This window comes from Aristolochia californica, unplaced genomic scaffold (assembly GCF_029961685.1).
Source record: "Aristolochia californica isolate CCGP_79_NKW_82.1479 unplaced genomic scaffold, dmAriCali1.0.hap1 SCAF_13, whole genome shotgun sequence".
In the NCBI taxonomy this organism is placed as follows: Eukaryota; Viridiplantae; Streptophyta; class Magnoliopsida; order Piperales; family Aristolochiaceae; genus Aristolochia; species Aristolochia californica.
Window position 1 is genome coordinate 28,297,098 of NW_027181804.1, and position 27,161 is coordinate 28,324,258.

Here is a 27,161-nt window from a genome sequence, read left to right on the forward strand (position 1 = left end):
GTTGTTTGGTGCAGAATTTGAAGGTAGAGAGGGAGAGACGAAATCGGCTGATAATGTCGCTGTAGGAAGAGCCAGTGGCAAGGCGGAAGAGGCCAATAGCCAGGTGGAGATGCGCCGGGAGGTTGACGTGGGAGCCAGCAGGGTCGCGGCGAAGGTGCTCGAGGATTGCCAAAGAGCCACTCAAATGTAGGGGAGGTCATGATGAAATTTGGGAATGGGTAGCACGGCTAAGGAGGAGCGAAAGGGGAACAAAGTTGCTGTGGGAGGTAAGTAAGATTTGAGCTTTCTGGAGGATTTTTCCCGCTAGCCAAAAATGCAACCCTGTTGAATGAAGTCTTTCCCAATAATGTTGTGAAAACGTAAAGCGAAACGATCTAATCAGCATCTTTTTGGCTTTTTCATCATCAATGGTAAACTCTTATTGATCATCACATAACAGTACTAATAGATTTTACTTGATGCAGAACTATTCCAGTCAAACATTTCTATTTTCATTTTCACATCTTATTTTCAGGCAATATATAAAATATGATTTTTTATGAAATTTCAAATAAAATCCCATTTAATTTTCTCAAAAGTACCAAATTCTTTTCTCATCTGTTTGCTTGTTTCCAATAAAACTCGAGACAATTCTGTCCGATTTCTCATCCCTATAAAGAATTTATATGAACATGGGATACATTGCTTGCATTGTAAGTTGACCACGAATAGCTGAGAAATAGGCTAGGCTACAACTGAGAAGGAGATAAGTCTCTAGAAAATATCTCTGCTGGTTCATTAATGAACCCAAATTTTCCAAATAGATAGGATGAACCCCAGCTCATGGGGAGCTGCCAACTATGAGCAAAATAATAGTTAACGAAACTAATGATGCCAACTTGTAGAAAATCATATATAACTAAAAGCAACAAACATTTACATAAATGTCACAAATTGGGTATGTTTGAAGCATTACAATGTCAGAAATGATGACCTGTCTCGCAATCAGATCAGCAAAACCTCAGTGCTTTCTCAAGCTCCTTCTCGTCTGCACAGTTATATCCTAGCAGGTAAGCCCTTGCTGCCAAAATACACAAAAAGATTTAACTTCAGTATGTTACAAGGTTCGACTTCGTATCAATGAAAAAAGTCTGGAGGCAAATCCAAAACAGGGATGAAAAAACGGGAATCTTCCAAAAAAACAAAGATGGAGAAGAATGCCCCTTCTCTCAAAATTTTGTCACAATATTAGACACAGATGGAAACCAAGGAGACCTCTGAGAAGAAAAGTAAACTTCACAATTAGAAACAACAGATACGACCCATAACAAAATGCCCCTATGTTTTTGTATTTGTTTTTGTCTTCTCATTGTTCCTGTTGTTCATCGCAGCAGTAACCCCCTTATTCTTCAACTCTTCTGTTCCTCTCCTTCTCTTTCCTCTTAACTGTTCTTCCCCCTTTCTCTCTAGGTTCTTCCTACCATGCGAGAACCCCATTTCTCCTCTCGTTCTTTCATCTATCTTTTTCTTCTTTCTCTCTCTTTTTTTTGCATACTATTTCACTGTTATTTAGAGATGGCAAACTTTCCTGCTTTTCTGTTGCTGCATTTAATTTCATCCCCCCTCTCTTCCTTCTATCTTCACTTTTTGTTTCTTTTCTTTCTTGTACTTTTCCCTAGCGTCCTTCCCTTTAGTAGGATTTCAGTGGCCGCTCCCTCTTCTCTTCTTCCTCTAGTTTCCTCCTCCACTTTTCTACTTTCATTCCCTTCAAATATACTATGCAGATAAAAATAAAGACAAGAAAAACAACATACAGACAACTTCATTTCAGAAATGCAAAAGATGGATCAAATTATCCAGTTACTAAAACATGGAACTTCATAAGTTGCTCATTCTAATGTTTGACCACAATAAACCTTGAATAATTCGTATCATTATCTGGCGTACATAATTATAAAGATGGCAATAAAATCATACATACAAACTAGTGGCCTGAAACAACTTTTTAAATGAAAACCATATTCAAGTAATCTCAACAAATTTTCAGTTTTGTCCACTGACTACAGGTCATATAGTATGACACCTCAACAGAACAGAACAGGTAATTACTGAATTGCATTCCAAGTAAAGATCTAGAAAATGCCATTTGTAGGTATATCTTTTCCTTTCTACTATGAAATGTTTTCAGAAAGATACAATACCAAATAATAAACGTCCTGTATGGTCTTACCAAATCGGCCAGATCCCATGAAAGGCTCTGCTTCATCAGTTACACCAACTTGCTGCTGATCCTAAAAGTTATGAATCCAAGAGTTAAAAATTATAATAGCACAGAGTTGGTGAATCAGCAGGGAAAATAAAACTGAACTGCACTTGTTAATGGGACACGAATCTGGTTGTTTATTTCTTTACATATTCCAAAAATTTGATTTTTTTTCAAATTTTGATTTTTTTTTTCAAAATTTGATTTTTTTTTCAAATTTTTATTTATGGTGTTAGTAATAGGAAAATAACAATAAAAAGGTACGATCTCATGACCTCTTACACTGAAACTGCGAGATAAAGCCAAAACACAAAACACTTTTTTGTAGGGTTGAATGCACCAGCAGATATCCAAAATTACAAAAATGATTATAATCAACATATAATAGGAGAATAAGTTAAAAAAAAATGATGCCAATAGAGAAGCTATCCAGAATATGAGAGAGGCTGAAAAAATAGCTCCTCCAGTGACAATGGAAGTAGATGTGTCATGTTGACAAGCAGCATCAACGTTTTGTCAATGTTACAACAAGTCCCATTATAAGATAAAATAATAAGAATATGAGACGGCGAATTTTGCACCCACCGGTAGGCCCGGCAACAAACCATATTTGGACAGGAACCTCCAGGTCCTGATCTTGGTGCACTTATTTTAAACAGACTTCAAATATTAAACCGAATGATCAAGCCAGTCAATGACAGATTTAAGTCAGATTTTAACTGGATTTGGACTACGCTACTCTCTTAAACATGGCTCTAAAAATTTTAGTTTTTCAACACACTTGCTACACCATTAACATTTTTGTGTTTGAAAAGATAATTTTTTATTAAAAAAAAAAGACCAACAGTATAGCAACATGGAAAAAAAACTGTAATCAACCACTCTTTCTGAATAGCAGCACATGCACCCCATGGTTTATATTTTTAAGAGAAAAATATAAAAAAAGGAAACTCGGAGAGGAGAAAGAAAAGGAGAGGGAGAGGGAGGGGACAGTTGGGAGGTCTTGCACTCAAATCGCACCTGTGTATATGAGTTTAACATTCCAAAAAAAAAAAAAAAATACGCTCAAATTTTCTTTGTCAGTGATTTACCACTAGCATAATCACACAGATTAAAAAAGATATGCCAGTAAGAAGCAATTCTCGACACCAGAAAAAGGGAGAGGAAAGGAGAGGAGGGGGCTGGACAAGAAGAAAGAAACAGAATCTTAGATTTCTTATTCAAATTCCTCATCCTGAAGATTCATGCAGAAGCATTGGAATGGTCTTTTTTATTCCCAAAGGAATGAAATATCCAGATAATTCAACCAAGACAGCATAGGGGGTAGACTAACATCCCATGTCTTAGCCGTAACCAAATAAGGCCATTTTAGCCATGTGTCAAGAGCTTAGTCTTGTCCATTGCATAACCATCACTTCCCTAACTTGTGCAGGTATGCCTTCTCCAGCAGGTTGTATAGCTATCATCTCTACCATATCATCTCTACCACCTCTATTTTTAAATCAACTGTTTGTTTAAGAATGAAGGCTGCAGATCACACATTAGCACACACACACACAAGAACACTTTGCAATTCTATAGGCTAACACAGTGTATATAGGCAATTGCACCAGGCCCAATGGCATATAAAACCCCTATTTAACTCTCCATACTTTCTGATTGCTTCTTAACAGCTCCATACTAATAGTAAGGCTCATTTTAGACTCTAGGGTTAGATATGGGATTGGACCTGAGTTACTTAAAATTAATCTCCACTGTTCATGTTTGTCATTTTTTTTTTAAATGTTGATGTTCATGTTTGTCATTTGATACCGCAATGGATGATTATGTCAACGATAAAAGCAGGATCAAGAAATTAAAGAAAAGAAGAAAGGTGGACTCACAGCAGTTGTCTCCTCCTCACATGGAGAGAGCAACCTATCAAAGCAGTGTCCTGAAATGGTACAGACCAAAAGCCCATCTGGATCTAAGATTGTCTCACGACATGTTTCATCACAGACTGTAAAAAAACAAACATGATAATCAGGTAAAAACATTGAACCCCAATATACGTTAGATCTCAGCTTCAGAGCAAAACAATCTCATTTTCTCAGAGTGGTACAGTGACTTGCCATGAACACGACCAGTCTTGTCACAAAGAAATACATCTCCAATTTGAGAGTATGAACAAGTCTTCCCAGAGCAAACATGGTTTGCAGCCACATCATCACTCATGCCTCTACTACTTTTCCAAATAGACACTTCATCAGCAACTGTTTTGTCAAGAATTAAGTGATCATCGTTCACCTCCACATCCAGAAAGAAATATTATGGAAAAAGTTAGGAGACAATATGTAGAGGGTTTTACTCAACTCAATAGACACATGAACATTGCCTCTCACCTGTGAAGGAAGAGGTGTTTGGCTTCGCCTGGCCACTTGCATCTGGATGTAGTACTCCTTGAACTCAGGTGGTGTATTCCTGATGAACTCAACCATATCCTCTTGATCACGCTGCAAACAAAATTATTCCGTAGAAGAAAGGAATATATAGGGAATTCAGTAACCACGAATGTCTTTCTTTGGCCCTCTTTGTGAATCCTAACCTCAAACAGGTAGCAAAGCTCAACAAGATGAGACTAGAACAGAGAGCATCCCAGGGGTCATCAAGGAGGACCCATACTGAGACATATGGTGTTTAAAGAAAAAAAAAAAAAAAAGAATAAACCTAAAGATATATGGAAACACTATGTGCAGTTTATATTTTTGTAAACAGCAATTCAAATCTGGATAAATCTATAACAGTACCTGAATGTAGAGTTTCTTCCAAGCACATGCTCGCAACTTTCCACAAGGAGATGAAAGGCCCCAACGCATACAATACCTGCACAAATTTACATGTGTGTTACATTTCCACAGTAACAACACATACCTAAGAGAAAGCTAACTGTAATAAGGTCTCAGGCATGCTCATGATGGAAAATCCAAGATTGCAAAAGCTTGTACATCAATAAAAAGTTGCAAAAACACATGAGTTCGATCCCACAACTAAAACCATGTCATGGATTCTAAAAGAAAATGTCTATCAAATAAACAGAATCCTGTCATTCCATAACAGAAAATCTTAATTGCTATTATTATTATTTTGTGAAATTGATAGCAGAAAACCACATGAAGCTGGAGACACTGTCATCATCAATCAAATCCGTCAGCCAGGCAGCAATCGATCCTTCAGCTATAGGCACAGTAAAATCTAATAATTACTTCACATGCATCTACTTACCAAGGAAGCAAAAAATAGTGATATAGTTGATGTAATTAAACAGGAAAATGAGATACTTACAGACGCCGCCAGAGACTTTCATCGGATGCTGCAAAGTTGAGGAATTTACAAGCGAGTGAGCACGAAATAAGATCCTGCGATGAAACCAGAGGGCGAGTTAGCAAAAAAAAGTGCTATTATCTCTAATATGGAAAAAGTTCCAATTTTTACTATTATAAAGTTAAAATGCTGGAACCTCAGAGGAAAGGAATTTGAAGATGTGGTGAAAGAGCTCTGGAGGTATCTTTTGGAAAATCCCGGTTTCGATCTGCGCCGGAGCTCTGCAAGGGCAAACAGCTAGAGAAGTGCCTTCGTTTTCAAGGCGCGGCCTCTTTGAAGGCCTTGTAAATTTGGATTCCTGCAAAAAATAAGAGCGTTTTTACCACTTCATATATCGATTTTTCGTCTCCGGATCACTGGGTTTAACTACCCCATTCCATAACACATAAAAACCCTAGACAAATCAATTATTAGGTTTCGGACACGGAAAACCAGCAGGCGATAAAAGGAAGAGCGTACCTGCTCCGAGGCCTCGGAAAGGATCTCTGACTCGAGAAAGTGAGCCAAGGTTTCATCTTCCTCGTCAGAAATTGTCATGGCTGAGGTACAGAGGAGAGTCAAATCCAATTCAAGTCCACTCACAGCCGCAGCGATTCCAATGCCGGTCGGTCGCCGTTGGCCACCTGGACCTCCACCCTCATCACCTGTAGCGATGACATCCGCCGGGAACGATGCAATCTGAACTCTGAAGCCGAGAGGAGGATAAGCAAGTCCAACCACACTCGTACGGACGACAGAGTCGATTGTTACTTGCCGCAGGATGCGTCGAATGAAATGATTATCGGTTCCTCGACGGGTTCCGCACGATTTGGACAGTTGTGTCCACAATTCCACATTGTTCGAAAACGGAGTCGACTCGGCCGTGACGACGAATCAAATAAGCAAGGCCGCAAAGGATGTTTGTCTCAGCCGAAGAGACGGACCCTTGAGTCTGATCAACTCAAACTTGAACTCTGCCGAGTCAGACCTCACAAATTGAATTGCTCAACTCAATATCCAAACCGACTCACTTGAATCGTATGTTGACTCGACGATACACGAAATCCTGAATTATAAAATTAGTGCAATGGAATTGTTCAAGCGATAATTCTATTTACTTGGTTCATACTCAAGTCATCTCAATCGAGATGAACAAAAAATTTGAATCAATAAGGCCAAGAAGGTTCATCTCAACCAAAAATGAGATGGCCAGATCAACTCAAACTTGAATTATCAGTGTCCGATTGAAACAAACCGACTCTCACAAGAAACAACGGTTCAACCGAGTCAGACTCCTAAATTGGATCGCCCACCTAAAAAACTATAAATATATAGCATTTGTATATAGTACATCAAGAAGAAAGTTGAGATTCTTGAAGAGACCTCTTTTAATACCCCAATAACTTAAATTTTTTCCTTACACTTCCATGAGTAGAATTCAAAATTCCGAGCTCCTTTAGGTTGAAACTGAAGTAATGCATAAGATTATAATATAGTTTGATGCACGAGGGAAGAACAAGAACTTTTGCACTGAGATTGATATTAGCTGAGAAGATGCTCAACCCATTTCTCGATAACAGCGGGAGAGCCATACCAAGGCCTTAAAATGTCATCAGAGCCAACAGGTGAGTGATACACCCCCTCCAAGCTAATGTTCAATGCTCCCTCCAAATGAGCTGATATTTCTGGAACCACGCCATCACCCCACACGTCTGGGCGCCCACATACCTGTTAAAGAATAGTCCCACATAGATTAGTGAGTACAAAGATTTTGAATTTATCAGTTGGGAAAGAGGCTTTCCTAAGTTGGCTAGTCATTTTGGGATGAACTTTTGATCCAACTTCACATAGTATCAGAGTAGGTACTCATATGTAGGCCTCCACCCAAATCGTAGAGCCAAAAGTGGGTTTATAAGTAAAGGAGAGTGTTAAGGAATAGTCTCACATGGATTAGTGAGTACAAAAATCTTAAGTTTATTAGTTAAGAAAGAGACTTCTAAAGTTGATTAGTCATTTTGGGTTAAGCCCTCAACCCAACTTTACAATACCTACCAAGGTTATTGCAGAAAATGATTAGGAGTTGATGGTTGCACAACAACAAGATCTACCAATCGTTTGGAATTGGGAAAATGCATAAAGGAAAAAACTGAGTTCATCTTCTATGAAGTTGACCATCACCTGCTTGTATCCCTGACCAACGAACCGTGCAGAAAGGGGCGTCACCAGTGAAGAGGCCTTGCTGATGATGTTTGCGGCTGCTGTACTGGGCATTTGCTGATTAGCTTCAGAAGGAATGACTGCATTGTAAGTCACATTGTCACCAAAAAGAGGAGCACCTTGAATGTACCTGTAACGTTATCAAGACCACAAAAGGTGTCATAAGTTTGCTCTTTTCTCATGGGAAGAATACGAAGCTTCAATGTTAAACAAGATGAATGAACATGCAGCTCTTGAAAATAACTTCACCGATACCAAGAAAAGTGGTTCCATCTCAAAACCAAATTTCTTCGGGGGTAATAGTCTCTAGTGATATCTTTACAAAAATTTGAAAGACTTCTAAAGTTGCAATAACTCTTTCACAAGCATTGGTATGTTATAAGGCTCAGTCTCCTGACAATCACACAAGATTTGAACAAAAAAATAGTAGCCAAACTAGTACATTTATAAATCACCTTCCAGCCACGCAAACAAACTTAATCTCATGTGTGTAAACAGCTCTCGAGCAAAACATTTGCACATAATCTAATAAGCCTCTTGTTTGATCGATAACCCCTGGTATACCCTTCGGAGGTGGCCTGAAAGGAAACATATCCAATTGTTTAAGCATTCATAACATGATAGAAAATTTTGAACTCAACATGAGATAGATACCTATTCAGTTAAGATTGATTTTATATGAACTTACAAAGAGAGTTGACTTAATAAAAACATCAACCAACTTGCCCACAAGGTGAATCAAATTTCTATTTATATACTTTGCGACTGACATTCGCCCATAAAGAAATAGTTCCCTTCAATCTGGTTTTCTATCTTGAAAATCATCCTAACAGAGGTGATTTTTCGCAAAGAACCAAGCAAGCAACAAAACAATTAAACGTACAATGGGAACAGTTCCAGTTGAACTGTTCAATCTCAGGGTGATAACTGAATGCAAGGGAAACAGTTATGCAGATGACAGGCAAACTCAAACAATTCAACTTGAACACAATAATAAGAGCATACAAGTGAGGGGTCCCAAGAGTCAATAACAACGATATATGAGACAGGCCAAATTCTTCCATGTAGACACGCGCTAGCCATCCTCCAGCTGAGTGTCCAATTAAGGATATACTCCCACCTACAATGGCAGACGATTTAGAAGTTCAGAGAAAGAAATGAGGAGACAATTGAAGGCTATAAATATCTCTGTACTGGTTGTTCGATTGGAACAAAATTGCAAAATGAGTACCTTTTACATTTTATTTCTTTGATGCATGTAAGTATTGTTTCATGCTTATACTACTTTGACTAAGCAGGGTAAAAGATTACAAAGAACTTTGATGATATTACTATGACTTAGGAGGCTTTCTTTCCTAATGTACACAGTTTTTGCGCATATTGATGCCTCTACTTTGATTGGGAACTAATCCTGCTGCATATTCGAGATGTGTATAATGGAGATAGAGATGGATTTAGTAAATGCGAATGACCTTGAGCTAAGAGCTTTGCCTCAGAAACAGCCTCCTCGACCCTTTCAAGATACCTGAGAAATAAAAGAATAAAAGTAAATCCTAGCAACATAGAAGAAGAGGGTACAGAGAACTTTAGTTATATGAAGCTACAAAATACCAGTCAAGAACAGGCCTAGGACGCAGAGTTCCCCTCCAGTAACTGGCATCTAATAAACCCGCCGCGTTCTTCAGCCAATCAACACGAGAAACCTTCGGAACAACAATAGGAACGCCATATCCTTTCAAGGACAAGGTTAGCCGCTGATAATCATCTGAGTTGTTACCTAAACCCTGCGCTCAGAGCAAAGTGAGAGGCGTCACGGAAATGGAAGAAAATACAAAACGCACTAGCAGGGAGACGAAGAAGGATGATGCTGTGCAAATTTCACGACACGGACTAGAAGATATAAAACAGCAGTGCATTATTAATTTCACCGCCCTTTTACAACAAGAAGCAGGAACGAGAGAGCAAGAAAACCAGAATGAGAAAGCGAGCGACTTCACTTAACTGGTAGAATAACGGCGGGGCGGGAGGCGGTTGTTTGTGCTGACTGGGAGTGGGCACCAACACTCCTGGCCAAACCTTGTGAGCTCCCCTGGGGCTGAGCAAAAACTCCGGCGGTCTGCAGCATTGCCTTCTTTGCTCTTGGCTGTGGCAGCAGTCAGCAGAGCACATCCCTAATGGCAACGAAGCCTATATCCGCATTCAGTCATTTCATTCCGTTTCTTCCTGACGCGTGTCACGCTTAAAATGTAACGGAACGCAGTAACCAGAACAACTGTAGTTACTGTTCAAAGCTCGATCTTTATCGGTCACATCTCGAAATCTTACGCATGAGCACAATGATTTTGTTAACTATGGAAACTCAACTCCGTTGACGTTCTAATCGATTTGTGTTAATAAAAAAGATCCAAGTCCGCGTGCATATTTGACATTATACGTACAATATGGAAAATTAAAAACTATAAACGTGTAATGAGTAATGAAGAATTAGTATAAATTATTAGTATTAGATGGCAATTTTTATGTTCAATAATATCATTTTATTGATAGAATAACTGGAATTTTTTATTTATTAACTCAAGATCATTATCGGTGCAAAGTAAATGAATAGAAATATATATTTATTTTATTATAAAAATATTTAAACAATCAAATACCTCAGAACATAAAAAAATCTGGATTCAAGATAGTGAAATCCTAAGTGAAATTTCACATCCAATTTTCTAGACACAGTCAGTCTCAAAAAAGAAGAAATTCACCAAACCAAGTTCTACAAAAAAAACAAATCTGGATTTTCCTAAAGATTCAAAATACCTCAAGTGATTGCAATTTAAACCAAATTTGGTTGTAGAGAAGTACAGTAAAGATACAGCTTCGATATGGTAAATAGGTCTCACGCAGACCAGGCAATCCTCTTCATCTCAATTCATAGAAAAATATTTGGAGCTGAAACTTTCAGACATGTTTTCAAAAGATGAGGATCTGATAATACAAAAATCAAAAGATACAACATATTTACACCAAAGTCGTAACAGTAAGGAAGAATGGGCTTTAGTACACTTATTGTCACTTGCCACTGAGCAGCCATGTCTTTCATTATCAACATAAAAATGTGAACTGGTTTAACGATGTCGACGAGAACCCTTTCTACGACGACAGTCGGAATCAGAGTCATCAGAGGAACTAGAAACAGAACGGTGGTGTTTCTTTGCTTTTTTCTTCCGTTTCTTTTTCAACCTCCTCTTTTCTGTTTCAGAATCAGAATTAGGAGGAGATGACAAACTGTTGTAAGAATCACTCCCAGTCTTTGTTGCCCTGTTCTTGTGTTTGCTTATCTTTTTGGAATGTTTTTTAGAAGACTTTCTTGCTGAGAACTTGGCCAACAGCTCTGGCATATCACCTCCAGTAAGGAATCCTACAATGGCAAAGTGAGATGATGATGAAACAAGAAATCGGGCACATTTTTTCACCTGGTAACTACAACAAGACCTATTCTTTTTTACCTCCATATTCATCAAATATATCTTCAGCAACAATTTGCTGATTGGGGTCATCAGCACTAAAGCCACCACGAGGAGGGCTTATACCCGGTTTCTGCTTCAGCTCCCACTTCAAAGGCTGTGAAGAAGCAAACAGTAAAAAATAAAAACATCTGAAAATGAAAAAGGTAAAGCCCAACCACCTCTGATAGGGTTCGCTTCAAGAGTGCCACAGAAAATAAGACCAAGTGCAAGGAAGCCAGTGCAAAATACTATGAAACAAGGATCCATTGTAGTTATTATCAAATAAAAGAAAATTTCTATCTGCAAATTTTAATTTCTTGTGGATAAGTCAATTGACCACATATTTATGCATTGCCCATTCACCTTTGTTGTTCTATCTGCCATGCTATACGAAATTTTTTCCTTTTTTCTTTCAGATTTATTAGTACAAATATTTGCAAGACTATTATCTAAATCAGAAAAAAATTACAATTAATTAATTTTTATGCAGCCATTTGGGCCTTGCAAAAGAAAGAAATGCTAGGACCTTTGAGATTGGATCTCAATCTATTGGAAGTGTGATGGAGCATATGATTCACCATACCCAACTTTGGGTTAGTAGGCTGTCTTCATTTGAGCAATGTTGTTCTTAGATCTCATTGGTATGAAATAGCTACCTTTGTTTTCAAGCAAAACTAAGCCACACAAGGGATAGAAGTATCCACCAGAACTATTTGCGACAAATTTTCAGGGTATATTCTGCTCCTTTTAGCGACTGTGATTCAACAGAGGTAGAACTTTAGACATTATTATGTAGATTGAAGATTTATAAACAGCACCTCACCATGCCTCTTGTCGATGGGTTGATTCAGCCTTGGTAGTGGGGTTGTTTTCATCTGAGCTTAGACCTCCTTGGAGATTTTGGAGTTTGCATGATGAAGTGCCTGACTTAAGTTAAGATCTTCAGTTGCAGTAGTTGCATAATGTGAGAAGTGCAAACAGTTTGGAGGATGCTCTTGCTCTGATGCCTATTCCTCTTTTTGGCCTTGTTGAGAGTTCTACATATCCTATTGATATTGAATGACTTTTTGTTCTTTGTATTTTGTGCTTACAGGTTTTTGTTTTTTTGTTCCTTTGGTATGGGCCTCTTGTAATCTGTATTATCTCTTCTTTCCTCTATCAATGAAATTCTCATTATTCTCAAAAAACAAAAAAAGAAACTCACAGCAGATTGCCCTATCCTTCATAGCATGCAGCTATCATATAACAATCATCTCTGAATGATAGATCTAAGGCGACAAAAATGAATCTTTTTGAATATTTGCACAGGCTATATAGATCATAATGATACTGAAGAATTAACTGAAGGGTACTCAAAGGAGGTTTGTGCCAATGTTGTAGAAAAGAGGCAATGAAAGTAAGACAGAGCGCTCTGCACACACGCGGGGCACGGCGTTACTCCCTCCATCAACCACCCTTTCTGGCCCACCTCTTCGAGTGGGACACCGTTCAGAATGGGGCGATGACCGATCACGTCCGGAGAAGCAGCAGCAGCACCAGCGTCAGAGGATTGAAGAGGAAGGAGAAGAAGATCAAGCTCAAAGAGAAGAAAGTGATTCAGGTCACCCGACCCTCGCATCGAAGGATAAGGTAGGAAGAACCATCTGGTTTCGACTTCTGAAATGGAAAAGCCACCGTCTCATTCCGGCGAACGAGAGAGAAGAATGGGGATGCCATCTGCATCCTCTCACGATCTGGAGCAAAGAAATCTTACATCTCTCTCCTGATCAAAGCCATGGAAGCTTTCTTGGCCATTTTCGATAAGATCCAGACAGGCAAGACGGGAAGAAGCTTTGGAAGATCCCTTTTCACTGGTGATCTGAAATTCCAGCTTCATACCCAGTATCACGGTGGCCTTCTCGAATGCGCCATCACTCAGCGCTGCAATTCGTTGATAATGGGTATGATTTTCTTACCTCAAAGCCCTAACTCCGGTCTTGGCTGGAAAATTTTCTGCCTAACCTTGCTCCGAATCCTCAAAAACCAAACAACCCCTCCCCCCCTTGATACCCCATTTCAAAAAACTATTAATCCTACACAGACGACCATACCTTCACCCCCTCAATCGTACTTCAGCCAAATGTCAGTGGAGAACCTTGCTCCGAATCCTCAAAAACCAAACAACCTCCCCCCTAGATCCTGCAACATGAAAAACACTACTCTCTTACCCTCCCGGCCCAAGTTGTGACTGAATGAGTTCATAAACTATCCCTGGCCCCCCAGATCCTGCAACATGAAAAGCACTACTCTCTTACCCTCCCGGCCCAAGTTGTGACTGAAGGAGCTCATAAACTATCCCTGGCCGCAGTCATCTATGTCCATCCAACAAACAACTCAGACCAACAATAAGAAACTGGATTCATGGAAGAGCACCATCAATCGGAGTCCGAGTCACCATTCAGATTCAAGACAGATAGTGGCTTATCATCTTCGCCTCAGCAGAAGACTGACAAAAATTGCATAAACTGAAGAACGAAGTGGAATCCCCAATCCTGAGCATGGACGACTGGAGCCCCGATCTCACAACTCCCCTCTCAGGACACTGGGTGGCTGTTCGGGGCATTCCCGTGGAGATTTGATGCAGATATACTTCTCAGAAATCATCTAAATCTTGAATATTCAAATTTTCTTCGAAATGATACTATTCATTGGAAACAGCGTGCAAGATTCTGCTGGCTAGCCGAGGGGGATGGAAATACAACAAATTTTCATGCTATTGCCTCGGCCAGGTGGAGGGCTAACCGTATCACTTCTCTCTGCCAAGGAGATCAAGTGATCACGGATAGTCCCTCTATATCTAATCTTCTTGTCAAGTTCTTTTTAGATCTCTATTCAGAAGAGCGTTTCAGCTGCCCTACGCTATTCCAGCTCAACTATAAGTGTATCTCCCCTTCTGATGCGGAAGAAATAGAGCGGCCCTTCAGCCCTGAAGAAATTGACTTTGCCTCCCTTGGCCTTCCAAAGGACAGAGCTCCTGGCTCTGATGGTTTCAACGGTGACTTTTACCACAAATTTTGGGGCATAATCAAAACAGATGTATATGCTTTTGTCCAAAATTTCCACCAAGTCGGCATCACTCACAAAGTTGTGGGTGCCTCTTTCATTGCCTTAATTCCAAAAAAAAAACCAATTCAGCCCTTCCTCAAGATTTTAGACCTATCAGCCTCACCACCAACTACTACAAAATCATTGGTCGAATTCTTGCAAACCGTCTCAGATCCCTCCTCCCCAAAATCATTAACCCTTGTCAAAGTGCTTTTATTTGTGGAAGAAATATTTTGGATTCCACAATGGTGGCCCATGAACTCCTTGACTCTTTTAAAAAATCCAAACTGCCCAGATTTTGTCCTGAAACTTGACTTTGAAAAAGCCTTTGACCGTGTAAACTAGAAATTAATTGATCATCTTTTTGACAAAATGGGTTTTGGGATCCTGTGGAAATTTTGGATGAGAAGATGCATATCTACTATATCATACTTTGTCCTTGTTAACGGAAAACCGTGTGGTTTTTTCAACGTAGGAAAATGCATAAGGCAAGGGGACCCTCTTTCCCCTTTCCTCTTTAATCTCATTGTTGAACACCTGGCATCAATGGTCGGTCTTGCAAAAAGTTCTGGCTGACTTAGCCCCATCTCAGATGATCCCAATCAAGATATTGAACTTCAACAGTATGTTGATGACACCATTCTCTTTGGCGAAGGTACAATGAACCAAGTCTCTCATATCAAAGCTCTACTCAACTTATTTGAACTCTCTTCTGGGCAAAGGGTAAGTTGGAACAAATCATCCATTACTGATTTCAATATTGATCCTTTTGTTCTAAGTTCTATGGCTAGTTATCTGGAATGTAAAATTGCATCTCCTCCCTGGGACTCCCTCTGTCATCTGCTCTACCTTCCAAAAATGTTTGGCACCCTGTCATTGAGCGACTGGAAGGCCGCCTGGCTTCCTGGAGAGGAAGATTTTTGTCCAAAGCAAGTAAGTTTGTCCTTATCAAATCTTGCCTCCACAGTATTCCATCTTATTTCCTCTCCTTATACCTTTGTCTTGCCTCTGTTCAGAAAAGAATCAAATTCCTAAAAAGGAGATTTTTGTGGGGTGGACCAAACAGCGAAAGGAAGTACAGCCTCGTGGAATGGGCTGAGGTATGTAAACCAAAAACCATGGGAGGCCCTGGGATCTGAGATACTGCTACAACTAATTCTGCCTTATTACTTAAATGGATCTGGAAATTTAACTTGTATCCTAATTTGATCTGGCAGACTTAAATGGCTATATGAAGGAGATGCCAATACAAAAATTCTCCACTCCCTCGCATAGACGAGGAAGAGATCCAACCAAATTACCTCCTTATGCATCAATAATGAGGTAACATCAAATAGGATCCATATTACTAATGAGCTGCTCAGTTTTTTCACAGATTTATACACTGATGACTTTATTAACCGGCCCAAAGTCCAGCAGCTTCATTTTAGGCAGCTCCCCTTCTCTACCTCATCTATTCTCGAAGCTCCTTTCTCCCAAAAGGAAATTGAAAAGGCAGTCTTGGGCATGGCATGTGATCGGGCCCTGGGCCCTGGGCCCTGACGGATTTAACAGTCAATTCTACCACAATGCTTGGCCGATTATCAAGGGAGATATTTATAAGATGGTTGAAGGTTTTTTCATGACTGGCATCACCTTCCTCAGTATGGGAGCTTCCTTTATCTCACTGATCCCCAAGAAGAGAAACGATGAGACCCCTGGTGATTTTCGTCCTATCAGCCTGATTTCAAGTTCGTACAAGATTATTGCTAGACTCCTTGCAAACAGGCTCAAAACAATTCTCCCACTTGTCATCAGCCATGGCTAGAGTGCTTTCTTGAAGGGTAGAAACATCTTGGACTTAGCTATGGCGGCGCATGAGTTGTTTGATAAATTTTCACGCTCGAAGGATCCAAACTTTATACTTAAGTTGGATTTAGAAAAGGCTTTCGATCGGGAAAATTGGGTTCTCTTGGATGACATCATGAGCAGGATGGGTTTCGGAGATCGTTGGAGATATTGGATTAGGAGTTGTCTGTCCTCCGCTTCGTACTCTCGTCTTAAATGGAACAGTCTATGGTTGCTTCAATGGATCTAGAGGTTTAAGACAGGGTGATCCTCTTTCCCCTTTTCTCTTCAACATTGTGGCGGAATTCTGATATGCTATGCTAGTTTCGGCCAAAGAATGTGGATGGCTACATCCCACCAGCAACTTCTCGGCTTTCAATATTCCGATGCTTCAATATGCAGATGACACTTTGATCTTTGGAGCAAAAACGATGGACAACATCAAAAAAAGTAAAGGTAGTTTTGGGGCTCTTCGAAATCTGCTCAGGTCAGAAAATCAACTGGAGGAAAACTTCATTGATTGGGTTCAATATCAACCCAAACTCTCTCTCTGAAATGGCGGAGGTGCTTGGTTGCGTAATCTCATCCACCCCTTGTACTTATCTTGGCCTTCCTCTGTTCACTGGCCGTATTGGCAAAGATCTTTGGACTCCAGTTATTGAGAAGATGGAATTGCGACTTGCATCATGGAAGGGACGTTTGCTTAGCAAGGCAGGAAGGTTGACTCTTTTGAAATCATGTATCGTTGGCATTCCAAACCATTATCTATCCTTCATGCCTTGCCCAGCTACTGTTTGTCAGCAGCTTGATAAAATGAAGAAGCACTTTCTTTGGAGAGGAAACAACCCTGATTTCAAGTACCATTTGGTCAGTTGGGAGGAAGTCTGCCTCCCGAAGAGTTTTGGAGGTCTTGGAATCCGGCTCTCCAAAGACATGAATCATGCCTTGCTCCTTAAATGGATTTGGAGACTCAACTCATCTGCTCCAAACCTCTAGAAAAATATGGTGCTTTCAAAGCTCGGCATTTCTTCAAATCGGTGGACAGAAAGGGGAAACAGAAGGAATTTATCTCCTATATGGAGGTCACTCTATCTCTTAACTCCTACTTTCTCAGCGGCAGTCCGATTCTATGTGGGGGATGGCCATCATATCAGATTCTGGGAAGATTAGTGGTTGGGTGATATGCCTCTTCAGAACACCTTTCCTACCCTTCTCTTCTAGTCGGACGAATGGTGTGGCCCCCAATCTCTCTCAGAGGGCTTTCCGGGGCTGCATAGGGTGGTAAACAACCTCTCTTGCTCTGTGGCCGATTCATGGAGTGATAACTCGTGGAGTCTTTAGTTTCGTCGGGGATTAAATGATGAGGAATCGTTGGCTTTTTGTTCTCTCCTTACTAAACTCAGCAGTACTATTCTTCGAGAGCACTCAATTGATAAGATGATTTGGAAGCCCAGTAATAATGGTCGATTCCCTGTCACTTCGGCTTACTCTCATATCAAAAAGCAAGACTATAGTCCTCATGAGCACAAGTCAAATCTGGCTTGGAAACTCTCAGAACCAAGCAAAATCAAGTTCTTCGTGTGGTCAACTATCAGAGAACAGATTCTTAATTCAGACAACCTTCACTCACTGCCCCCAATCTTTCTTGTCCCCTATGCGGTGAGTGTGAAGAGACAGTCCAGTATGTCCTCTTACACTGTGGATTTTCGTGGCAAGTTTGGATGAAGATATTTCAGAAAATCGGACTCCAACTGGGGCTGCATCAAGACCTCTTTGGTACCTTTGAGATGGTTCGAGGGATTCTCCTTCCTCGGCTGGGCAAGTTAATTCTTTCAGCCTGTCTTGCTCATGTTCCATGGTGCATTTGGCTCGAGCGGAACAACCGAAGGTTCAACTCCAAAGCTAGTACCCCAGAAAACACGACTTCTCATGGCGTCGGTCTCATCTCGAATTGGTTTCATACAAAGAAGGATTTTGCCACTCTTTCAAGGGTTTCCCTTCGGGAGAATTGGAATTTGATCGCTCACATGTCTGGCCCTAGCAGAGCTCCTAGAATGGTTATCTGGGATCCTCCCCCCAGTGAATGCTTAAAGCTGAATTTTGATGGTAGTGCTATTGGATGTCCTGGTCCAGCAGGAGCAGGTGGTATATTCAAAGGTCACAATGGAGACCCCATGCTTTCTTAAGCGGACCCGATGGTCATTGCCGATTCTAATACTGCTGAAGTTAGGGCTCTGTTGTTTGGCCTCCAAATCTTCAGAGATCTTCTTCATGGCAAGTTAATCATTGAAGGCGACTCGAAGAAGGTTATTAGTTGGTGTTCCAAAGACAACCTCCCCCCTTGGCGCCACTGGCCCATCACTGATATACTCCTGACATTGTATCTTCTTTGCATTGTAATTGGAATCTCATTCCTAGACCAGCCAACTCTCTGGCTGATAAATTGGCTAAATTCGGAACTTCCCAACAATCTCTCATTGTATGGGAAGGATTCTCTCCTTTGTAATTTGCTCTTTTGAGCTTTTGTCTTAATAAAAATCAGCATCATTTAAAAAAAAAAAAAAAAAAAGATTGAGGAATAGTACCATTGTTGAATTCGCTGACACTGGGGGATGGAAATTCAGCCTCGTCGTGGCCTATTTGAGTTAGAAGGTCTTGAAGCCAGTCGCTTGTTGGACGCTTTGTAGCCAACCAGAATCAAGCTAACAAATCAGATAAATTAATCTAGTGGCTAGATAAAAGTGGCTCTTTCATAGTCTCCTCCGCTTATCTTGCTATTCGAGGGATCACTCGTGGTCCCAAGCATGCAATAGAATTCACATGGCGTCTTAGTGCCCCCCCAAAAATAAAATTCTTCAAGTGGAGTGCATGACGTAACAAGATTCTCTCTACTGACAACCTCAAAATTCGTGGCCAACTCGGAGTTGACCCCATTTGCCCTTTCTGCCATGCAAATGAAGAAACTGTTAGCCACCTGCTTCTTTTGTGCCCTTTCTCTTGGGGGATTTGGACGTCGATTCTTAGCAAAATTGGACTCCAATTCTGCTTCCCTGAGGACTTGGCTGCCACCAGTAGAATGCTTGTTGGGACTCCTATCCCCGATTTTGGAAAACTGATGATCTCTGTTTTATCCGCATTCATCCCCTGGGGCCTCTGGTTGGAGCGCAATCAAAGAAGATTCAATGCCAAATTCAGCACTCAAGATAGAGTCATTGAAACCATCTCAGGCAATATTGCTACTTGGCTTCACTCTAGAAAGGCCTTCTCCATTTTCTGATCCATCAGAAATAATTGGAGAAGCCTATCCCAACTCCACATCTCTTCAAAGCCCCCTATCATCTGTGAATGGACCCCCCCCCCCCCCCCCCCCCTCCTGCTGGAGTCCTTAAGTTGAATTTTGACGGATCTTCGCTTGGTAATTCTAGCCTAGCCGGTTTCAGTGGCATGATTTGTGATTCTTTTGGGAACCAGATCGTCTCCTTCTCCGGGGCTCTCGATATTGCAGACTCCACGACGGCTGAGTTTCAAAGTCTTCTTAATGGACTTCGTGTTTTTCGCGATCATTGCTCCGGACCGATCCTGATTGAAGGAGACTCTAAGGTGGTGATCGGTTGGTGCGAGAATGCCTCTTCACCTCTGTGGCGCCATTGGGATGCCTTTTTTGAAATTCTAGATATTGTTAATCTTTTTTATTGTTTCTGGTCTCTAATTCCGAGATTAGTGAATTATGTGGTTGATGCTTTAGCCAAGCAAGGAGCCTCCTTACAATCTCTTATTGTCAGGAGTTGCTCCTTTTTGTTTTCTTAAAAAAATCACATTTCATAAAAAAGCAAACAATTTACTGGTTCGTGGACCGAAGGTGGAAGACATAATAAGCTATCCCCCGTGTGGAAAAAGATTGTAATATTGTTACCTGAATTCAAAATAACAGTCAAATGCTACACCGGAACGGGTAATCTGACAAAATTTTGGTCAGATTGGTGGGTGGGGCCGAGCAACATCAATGTCAGTCAGTTTGATCTTATCCTTGGCTAGAAATAAGGATGCAACCATTTCAGAGCAGAGGACCAATTCTGGTGAATGGAACTTAAATCTCCGGAGAGCGCTTTCGGATGTTGAAGCACTAGAAGCTTCAAACCTCATCATCTGTCTATCTTCGGTACGGCTCAGAAATGTACCCGATACACTCATCTGGACTCCATGCAAACAAGGTACTTTTTCTACTACCTCAGCTTATAACTTCTTGTTCTTCCCCTACCACCCTCAAACCAATCATCCCGCAACCATAGCATGGTCCTTACGTGCGCCTCTCCGAGCAAAGTTTTTTATCTGTAGCGCATGTCGAAACAAAATCCTCACATCCGATTCCTTAATTCATCGAGGACCCCTTGTGCCCCTTTTGCCAAACTTCTCCCGAAACAGCCACCTACATCCTGTTACACTGCAATTTTGCTTACACTGTCTGGACTAGCCTCCTCAACAAAATCGGTTTTCAGTATTGCCCTTCTCAAAATCTCTCATCCACAATCCTCACTATTACTAGTGCTTACTTCCCAAATCTTGGAAAATTGCTTATCTCATGCTGCGTTGGTCATATCATTTGGGCCTTATGGAATGAAAGAAATAACCGAAAATTGAATCTAAAATCTTTTCCTAGGAACATTTTGATTGAAAATTGTTGAAACCAGTGCGCTAAAAGGCTCGAACCTTATAGGAAAGCAACCGCACAGATCTTATACAAGGACTGGCCCGATATAAATATCTCAACACTCCCCCGCACAGGGAAACCCGTGGAAATTCGGGGTCCGTAGAAAGCGCACGGGGACAACCGTGGAAACGCGGCGGGAGGGGAATTCGAACTCGGGACCAACCTGCTCTGATACCATGTTGAAACCAGTGCCCTAAAAGGCTCGAACCTTATAGGAAAGCAACCGCACGGATCTTATATAAGGCTGGCCCGATATAAATATCTCAACAAAAATATTGTGGGCCAAGTTTCCACGTGGATCCTCATGCGTAAGGAATTTCGAAATATAAATGGCTCCAACCTACAAGGAAACTAGCGGCTTATAGCTGGCATGTCATATCCTTCCCGTCCCCCGTTTATGGAAACTTGGTCTCCTCCTCCGATGGAACACTTCAAATTAAATTTTGACAGAAGCGTATTTGGCTATCCAGGCCCTGCTGGGTATGGGGGAGTTATCCATGATGACAATGGAAATCGTTTTTTCACTTTCGTTGGGCCAATTGGACTCTCTAACTCAACCACGGCTGAACTCTCTAGACTGTTCAATGGACTTAAACTATTCAAGCAACGTCTGGTGGGCCCTCTCTGCATAGAAGGCGATTCGAAAATTGTTATCAACTGGTGTGCGAAGTCCGTTAATCCTCCTTGGCAGCACTGGGATCTGTTTTTTTATATTTTTAATTTAATTTCTCAATTAAACTGTAACTGAAAATACATTCCTAGATCAGCTAATCATTTAGCGGACACTCAGGCTAAATTAGGTGTTTCACTCCAACACCTTGTTGTGAAGGAAGACTCTTTTTAGCCAGGTATTGTACTCTTTACTCTTCTTAATAGCATTTACACCTTTTACTCAAAAAAAAATTAAAGAGTACTTAGACACCAAACTACCTAAGATCACTTATGTTTATGAAAAAAGAAGAAAACTAAACTTAAGGAGTGCTAACTTTACCATTTTAGGCTCAAGTTTCTAAAATAGAAAGTCCTAAATTGAGAAAGTCTACAGTAGTGGCAACTTCTTGTAGTTAGAAATCTTGATTAAAAGCAGCTTGCCTTCAATTGAAAGCTTCAATTTGAAAAGCAATTTAGCATTTCAGTTAATAACTTAATTAAAAAATCCATAGCCAGTTGCAGGTTTCTGTTTCAGTTTAGAATCTTAAGTTTCTAACCTAATAAAGCCTAAAAGTGGTAACCCTTCAAAATAGAAGTTCTATCCAGCTCTGAACTTTTCATGCAGCAAGTTAGGCGAGATTTAGCAACTAGTCACAATGTTATAAAGCCCAACCCAGTCACCAAGTGAGGAGACAAAGCCCAATTGAACTTGCTTCAACTAATTTCAATAGGCTTTTTCACACCTCAATTGGATATCGTATGGATAAATAACCTTTCATATCTTTATTATTACATAGTTTCTTTTAGTTCAATTCATCTAATTTAATCACTTTCTTTGATCTCACACTCTTTCATTAAGACTCTCCTATCTTCACCCTTAATGCATTTAACAAAGAAGAAGACAGAATTAGTCATTCATACAAGCATATCAGCGAGGATAAGAAACTGGGGGGAAATGCAACTCAGCCAGCTACTTTTTAATAAATACTGTAATTCATTATAACAGTGGCCAGCGCTAAATTAAGTCTCCACAAAACTGGTATGAGTGTGGACATGTCTGATAATGGTACCTATAGTGTTGCAAATTTTTCAAACTCCAGACATACCTCAGTTGGATCAGTGTGAGCCATGATAGCTGTCAAGGGATCATCTCTCTTCAGCCGATTCTCTTCGTTTGGCATAATTGCATCCCTCAACAGGCATTCACGATCCCCACTTTGATGACCATAAGTTCCACATCTTACACATTTCACATTACGAATTTCAATTCCAAAGGGCTTAACCCTTGCAGGCATGCCAGTCTCCAACCTACACCACCACAACATCTGCATGAACTTTAAGAAAGTAAAGAGAACAACTTAGGAAATGCATACCACCAAAAAATCGAAACAAATATATAGCATAAACCTTTATAGTTTGGTTCAAAGTTAACCCAGAAATGACATAATGATGTAGCTTTTAGCCACATTTTCAAGAAATAGCCCACCTATCTGGACTTACAAGGTTGAGAATAATATTCCATCAAACACCATACAATTGGAAGCATCACCAAGTGTGCACATCAGAAAGGTTACATGGGAAACCTGTCCCGACCCGATCCGCCAAAGGCATAGACAGGAATAATCCCTCACCCGGAGTGGAGGGGATTTGGTAAGGAACATAAACCCACGCAGATTAAAAGACGGGAAGAGTTTTTCCAACCCAGACCCATTGGGTCTTAATACCATGTTACCCATTATATATTTTAAAAATAGATATTTTTTCATAAAAAGAAAATGAAATTAATTTTCTTGTAAGAGATATTTTAGGAAAAAAAAGTTTTCAGTGAAGTTTAAATGATGCTTATGCCCTTCTCTTCTAAATAAAAGACTAACAAAACATTAAAAACAATAAACTAATTAAGATACGGGACTTTTTGGAAAAAAAAAGGTTAGAATTGGCCATGGCATGGTGATGGGCCAGGGATGCAGGGATGGAGTCGAGGACTTCAGTAACAGCATGCCAACCCTGTCACAGGTTCTTCATGTAGACAAGTTTCAAGTCGGGCTAATGGCCCAGGGTCAGGTTCTCAAAAACCGGCCCTAAATCCGACTTTGTACCCCTACTCACTGCAAACATGGGTATAAGTGTTGTTATTTAAACTTTAAAAGAGTGAACTTTAAGGTTATTCAGAGCGCTGGAATGGCTCTGGTTGAGGGTTGAGCTCAACCCCCATGTCTTTTATAGAGTTTCTGAAATTAAAATTACAGATGCACCTTCTTACTTAAAACACTTTAACACTTATATCTCCCTACATACTTATTCAAAATAGATGAAAATTGAACCAGAGATAAAACTAAACACATAGAACAAGCTAGTGTAGTTGTTGGACTTTATAGTGGGCACAAAATAACTATATTGCCCTTCAATAGATTTTTTAACGCCTCCATTCTTTTTTCGTATGATCTTGGTGGACTGGGTCTCGTCCCCTCTGTGATGAGTTCGCTGCATTGTTTAACATTTGCGTTTCGAAGGAAGCTACCATTACTGATATGTGGTCAGCAGACAGAAGCTGGAATATGAATCTTAGATGAGGGCTTTCGGATGCTGAAGCCAATCTCATGGCTCATCTTCTCCAGATTATTCAGCAATGCCATGTTCAAGGTCATGCAAGAGACAAAATTGTTGGGCATCTCGAGTGAAGTGGCCTCTTCTCTGTGTCCTCCGCCTATCATCACCTTGTTGGTTGGTCTACATCTGACCCCCCGCATCCCTCCAGCTATGCCTGGTCCCTCTCTGCACCCCAAAAAATAAAATTCTTCTTCTGGTGTGCCATGAGGAATAGCATCCTCACTGCCAACATCTTGAGAGGACGTGACAATCAACAGGCTACCCAACTGCGCCCCCTTTGTGACATCGAGGAGGAAAACAATTCCCATCTCCTCCTTCATTGCCCATTCACATGGCGCATCTGGTCCAGCCTCCTAAGCGAGCTCGATTTCAGCATTTCTCTTCCAAATAACATCACTGCCATGTGCCATTCCATCTTGGGGGTTTATCTTCCAAAGCTTGCTCGAATCCTACTATCAGCATGCGTTGCCCATATTCCTTGGACCCTCTGGAAAGAACGGAATCAAAGATTGTTCGCCTACAAATCCCGATCAGCCGTTGAGTACAGCATCTCCATCATGGATCAGATTGCTACTTGGCTTCATACCAAGAAGGAGTTTGACAAATTTCAAGGTATCTCTTTGTGTCACAATTGGAGCACCATTGCCAAGCTCTTTGCACCTCCTCGTGCCCCACCTAATCACACCTGGACCCCTCCCCCTCATGGCTTCATTAAATTCAATTTTGATGGTTGTGCTAGGCGTTGTCCTGGCATCGCTAGGGTTGGGGGGGCCTTCGGGGATTCTTAGGGAGTCAACGGTCCTCTCATCTTTGAAGGAGATTCCCAAAATGTGATTCGTTGATGCTCCACTGCTGCTGAACCCCCTTGGCGTCATTGGGCAGTTCTTCACTCAATTATTGACATTGTATCTTCCGTTTATTGCTCTTGGTCTCATATATTTCATTCATCCAACTCTTTGGCTAACTCTTTAGCTTACCCAACTTGTTTTTTTCTGCTCCGTTTGGCTTGTGTGATTCCACAATGGCACAATTATGAGTTCTCCTTCAGTTTCATAGACTATACTCAGCTAATTTCTTCACGCCCCTTGTATTAGAGGGAGATTTCTTGGTTGTATATAGGTGGGCTTCAGGGAAGAAAATCCCTCCAAGGAAATTTTTAATGTATTTTGATGAAATCTGTTACTTAACCAGCTCCATGTCAATCTCTTTGTGTCACACTCCATGAAGTAATAATGGGCAGGCTGACTCTTTGGCTACGGAAATTACTTTGGAACATCTTGTTGCTAGCAATACATTTGTCATATGATTGTACTTCTGGTTTTGCTTTGTTTTTGCTTACTGCTAGTTTCCTCTTCTTTTGATGTAATTTCTCCTTTTTTGGAGCTTCTTTAATGAAATGTTCATTGTTTTCAAAAAATTAAAATAAAATACTAATCTTTTTAAGTAGAGAAGATCACACAAAATTGATTAAATTTGAAAATCTCAGACGTACCTTGGAGCATTTTTCAGAACTTCAAATTCTTCTTCGGTTGGTAAAGCCCGGCCAAATATATCTTTTGGTCTTTTTTTCTTTCTATCATCACCTAAATGAGACCTTGCGGTATCAGTGTCATGCCTGCAAAACGATATGTCAGGTTTCAAGGTGATTAGATTCGAAGAGAGTCACTTATCGAAAGCCAAGTAGAAAATAGCTGCAGAAGCAATGTAAAATTTGCAGACGTTTCCATGGCACGGAAGCATACATTACAGTATAAAGATTTTCTGTAGGCTCTTTAGGGGCATTAATTTGCTCGAGTTTTTTCTTTTCGTCTGCAATCTCTGCGGCTTTGGCACTTTCAGCATTATAACCAGGTGGACGCACGTACATGAAACTCACTGCTTTCATCGCTTCTACCTACGAGTTTGAGTACTCGTCAAACGTCAAAAGAAGCTATTTGCATCATAATATACCACTTTGCTACTATCTTTTTGGGATTGAAAAGGAAAGCCCTAGGTCAGGGGAGTGTGTTCCTATTAAGTTCCACTCACCTTCTCTTTCTCTTTCTTGGAAATAAGCGCAGTCTGACGGAAAAATTCCTGCTCTTGAGCGAACTGGAGAGACGGCGAAAGGAAAAATCAGAGAAAAAGTATGAGAAATTAGATCGTGAAACAACCAAACAGAAAATAAAGGTAGATGAGAGTACCTCTCTAGAGACTTCCTCGGCTCTCCGATTACGTTGAGCATCGGTCTGCTCAGCAATCCACTTGCGGCGCTGGTTGGGATAAGAGAGAGGGTGCCACGGCTTCTGATTGAGATAGGAATGGCTCCATGCGGTTCCGGCCTTTGTCTTGTAATCTACCTCCCCTTTCTCAGAAAACCGCTTACTCAGACGGAAGCCTCGGTCTTCCTCCGCTTCATCCATGTGGTAGGCCTACTCCCTGCGTTTTTCTTTTTCTCCAATTTCTTAGCTGTGCTTCCTTCGAAATAGGAAATACCGAATGCACTTCAAGCTTTTGTGCAGAGGGGAGAACGAGGAAACGATCAAATCAAATCGAACCAGGATGCCCGTTGAATACGAAAGGAAAACGTTTGGCGACAGTCTTTGGCGATTTGGCAAATTACGGGTAGTAGTAGGGGCAGTAATTGGGGAAGGTAACACGGGTAGCATAAGCCAAACCTGTTCTCAAACTTTGGATCGACTTCAAAACGTCATCTCGGTGAGCCAACTCGTTAGCACAGAGTTTTTATATAAAAATACTTTTTACTTTGATTACTCTCATTAATTTCCTCTAGTTGGTTATAATTTCTCCTCAACGAATATCAATAGTTCAACAGTTTTTGGGTCAACCTTCCTCTAAGATCCCCACATGGTCCCTCCTGCCCCCAATAGCCTATTGTCCACTCACATAATCTCATTCATCATCCCATCAAGCCTCCTTCATCGAAGTTCTTCATTTACACACAAATTTCAACATTCTTCCAAGACGTCTAGCCATGGTTTCC

At 40.7% G+C, this 27,161-nt stretch overlaps 3 protein-coding genes across 3 annotated transcripts; all 3 read right to left on the reverse strand.

Annotated features, from left to right (window-relative positions):
• Positions 1-651: 651 nt before the first annotated feature.
• Positions 652-6,374, reverse strand: LOC137948032 (F-box protein SKIP31-like). Its single transcript, XM_068793944.1, has 9 exons — positions 6,062-6,374; positions 5,739-5,900; positions 5,564-5,637; positions 5,029-5,104; positions 4,624-4,734; positions 4,354-4,528; positions 4,126-4,241; positions 2,210-2,270; positions 652-1,060 (listed from the first exon to the last, which is right to left on the reverse strand). Exons 1-9 carry the CDS (start codon positions 6,137-6,139, stop codon positions 990-992), a joined length of 924 nt encoding a protein of 307 aa, XP_068650045.1. The 5' UTR covers positions 6,140-6,374; the 3' UTR covers positions 652-989.
• A 662-nt stretch (positions 6,375-7,036) lies between these two features.
• Positions 7,037-9,980, reverse strand: LOC137948847 (uncharacterized). The gene is made up of 7 exons (XM_068795026.1): positions 9,801-9,980; positions 9,410-9,582; positions 9,271-9,323; positions 8,804-8,918; positions 8,254-8,376; positions 7,760-7,928; positions 7,037-7,309 (listed from the first exon to the last, which is right to left on the reverse strand). Exons 1-7 carry the CDS (start codon positions 9,921-9,923, stop codon positions 7,124-7,126), a joined length of 942 nt encoding a protein of 313 aa, XP_068651127.1. The 5' UTR covers positions 9,924-9,980; the 3' UTR covers positions 7,037-7,123.
• A 669-nt stretch (positions 9,981-10,649) lies between these two features.
• On the reverse strand, positions 10,650-26,720 carry LOC137948654 (uncharacterized zinc finger CCHC domain-containing protein At4g19190). The gene is made up of 7 exons (XM_068794768.1): positions 26,362-26,720; positions 26,207-26,269; positions 25,921-26,072; positions 25,671-25,793; positions 22,675-22,876; positions 11,299-11,413; positions 10,650-11,210 (listed from the first exon to the last, which is right to left on the reverse strand). The coding sequence occupies exons 1-7, from the start codon at positions 26,578-26,580 to the stop codon at positions 10,918-10,920; spliced, it is 1,167 nt and encodes a 388-aa protein (XP_068650869.1). The 5' UTR covers positions 26,581-26,720; the 3' UTR covers positions 10,650-10,917.
• Between the last annotated feature and the right edge of the window lie 441 nt (positions 26,721-27,161).

What these genes read in the sequence shown, in the direction of transcription:
- LOC137948032 (XM_068793944.1), bottom strand. Translation starts at nt 6,139, where the DNA reads ATGACAATTTCTGACGAGGAAGATGAAACCTTGGCTCACTTTCTCGAG. An exon ending in TTTCCGAGGCCTCGGAGCAG is followed by an intron (nt 5,901 to 6,061) that starts GTACGCTCTTCC and finishes TATTTTTTGCAG; the next exon opens with GAATCCAAATTTACAAGGCC. An exon ending in CAAGACTGGTCGTGTTCATG is followed by an intron (nt 4,242 to 4,353) that starts GCAAGTCACTGT and finishes GTTTTTTTACAG; the next exon opens with TCTGTGATGAAACATGTCGT.
- LOC137948847 (XM_068795026.1), bottom strand. Translation starts at nt 9,923, where the DNA reads ATGCTGCAGACCGCCGGAGTTTTTGCTCAGCCCCAGGGGAGCTCACAA. An exon ending in ACTCTTGGGACCCCTCACTT is followed by an intron (nt 8,377 to 8,803) that starts GTATGCTCTTAT and finishes GTTTCCTTTCAG; the next exon opens with GCCACCTCCGAAGGGTATAC. An exon ending in TTGGTCAGGGATACAAGCAG is followed by an intron (nt 7,310 to 7,759) that starts GTGATGGTCAAC and finishes ATTCTTTAACAG; the next exon opens with GTATGTGGGCGCCCAGACGT.
- LOC137948654 (XM_068794768.1), bottom strand. Translation starts at nt 26,580, where the DNA reads ATGGATGAAGCGGAGGAAGACCGAGGCTTCCGTCTGAGTAAGCGGTTT. An exon ending in CCGAGGAAGTCTCTAGAGAG is followed by an intron (nt 26,270 to 26,361) that starts GTACTCTCATCT and finishes CCGTCTCTCCAG; the next exon opens with TTCGCTCAAGAGCAGGAATT. An exon ending in TATATTTGATGAATATGGAG is followed by an intron (nt 11,211 to 11,298) that starts GTAAAAAAGAAT and finishes TTGCCATTGTAG; the next exon opens with GATTCCTTACTGGAGGTGAT.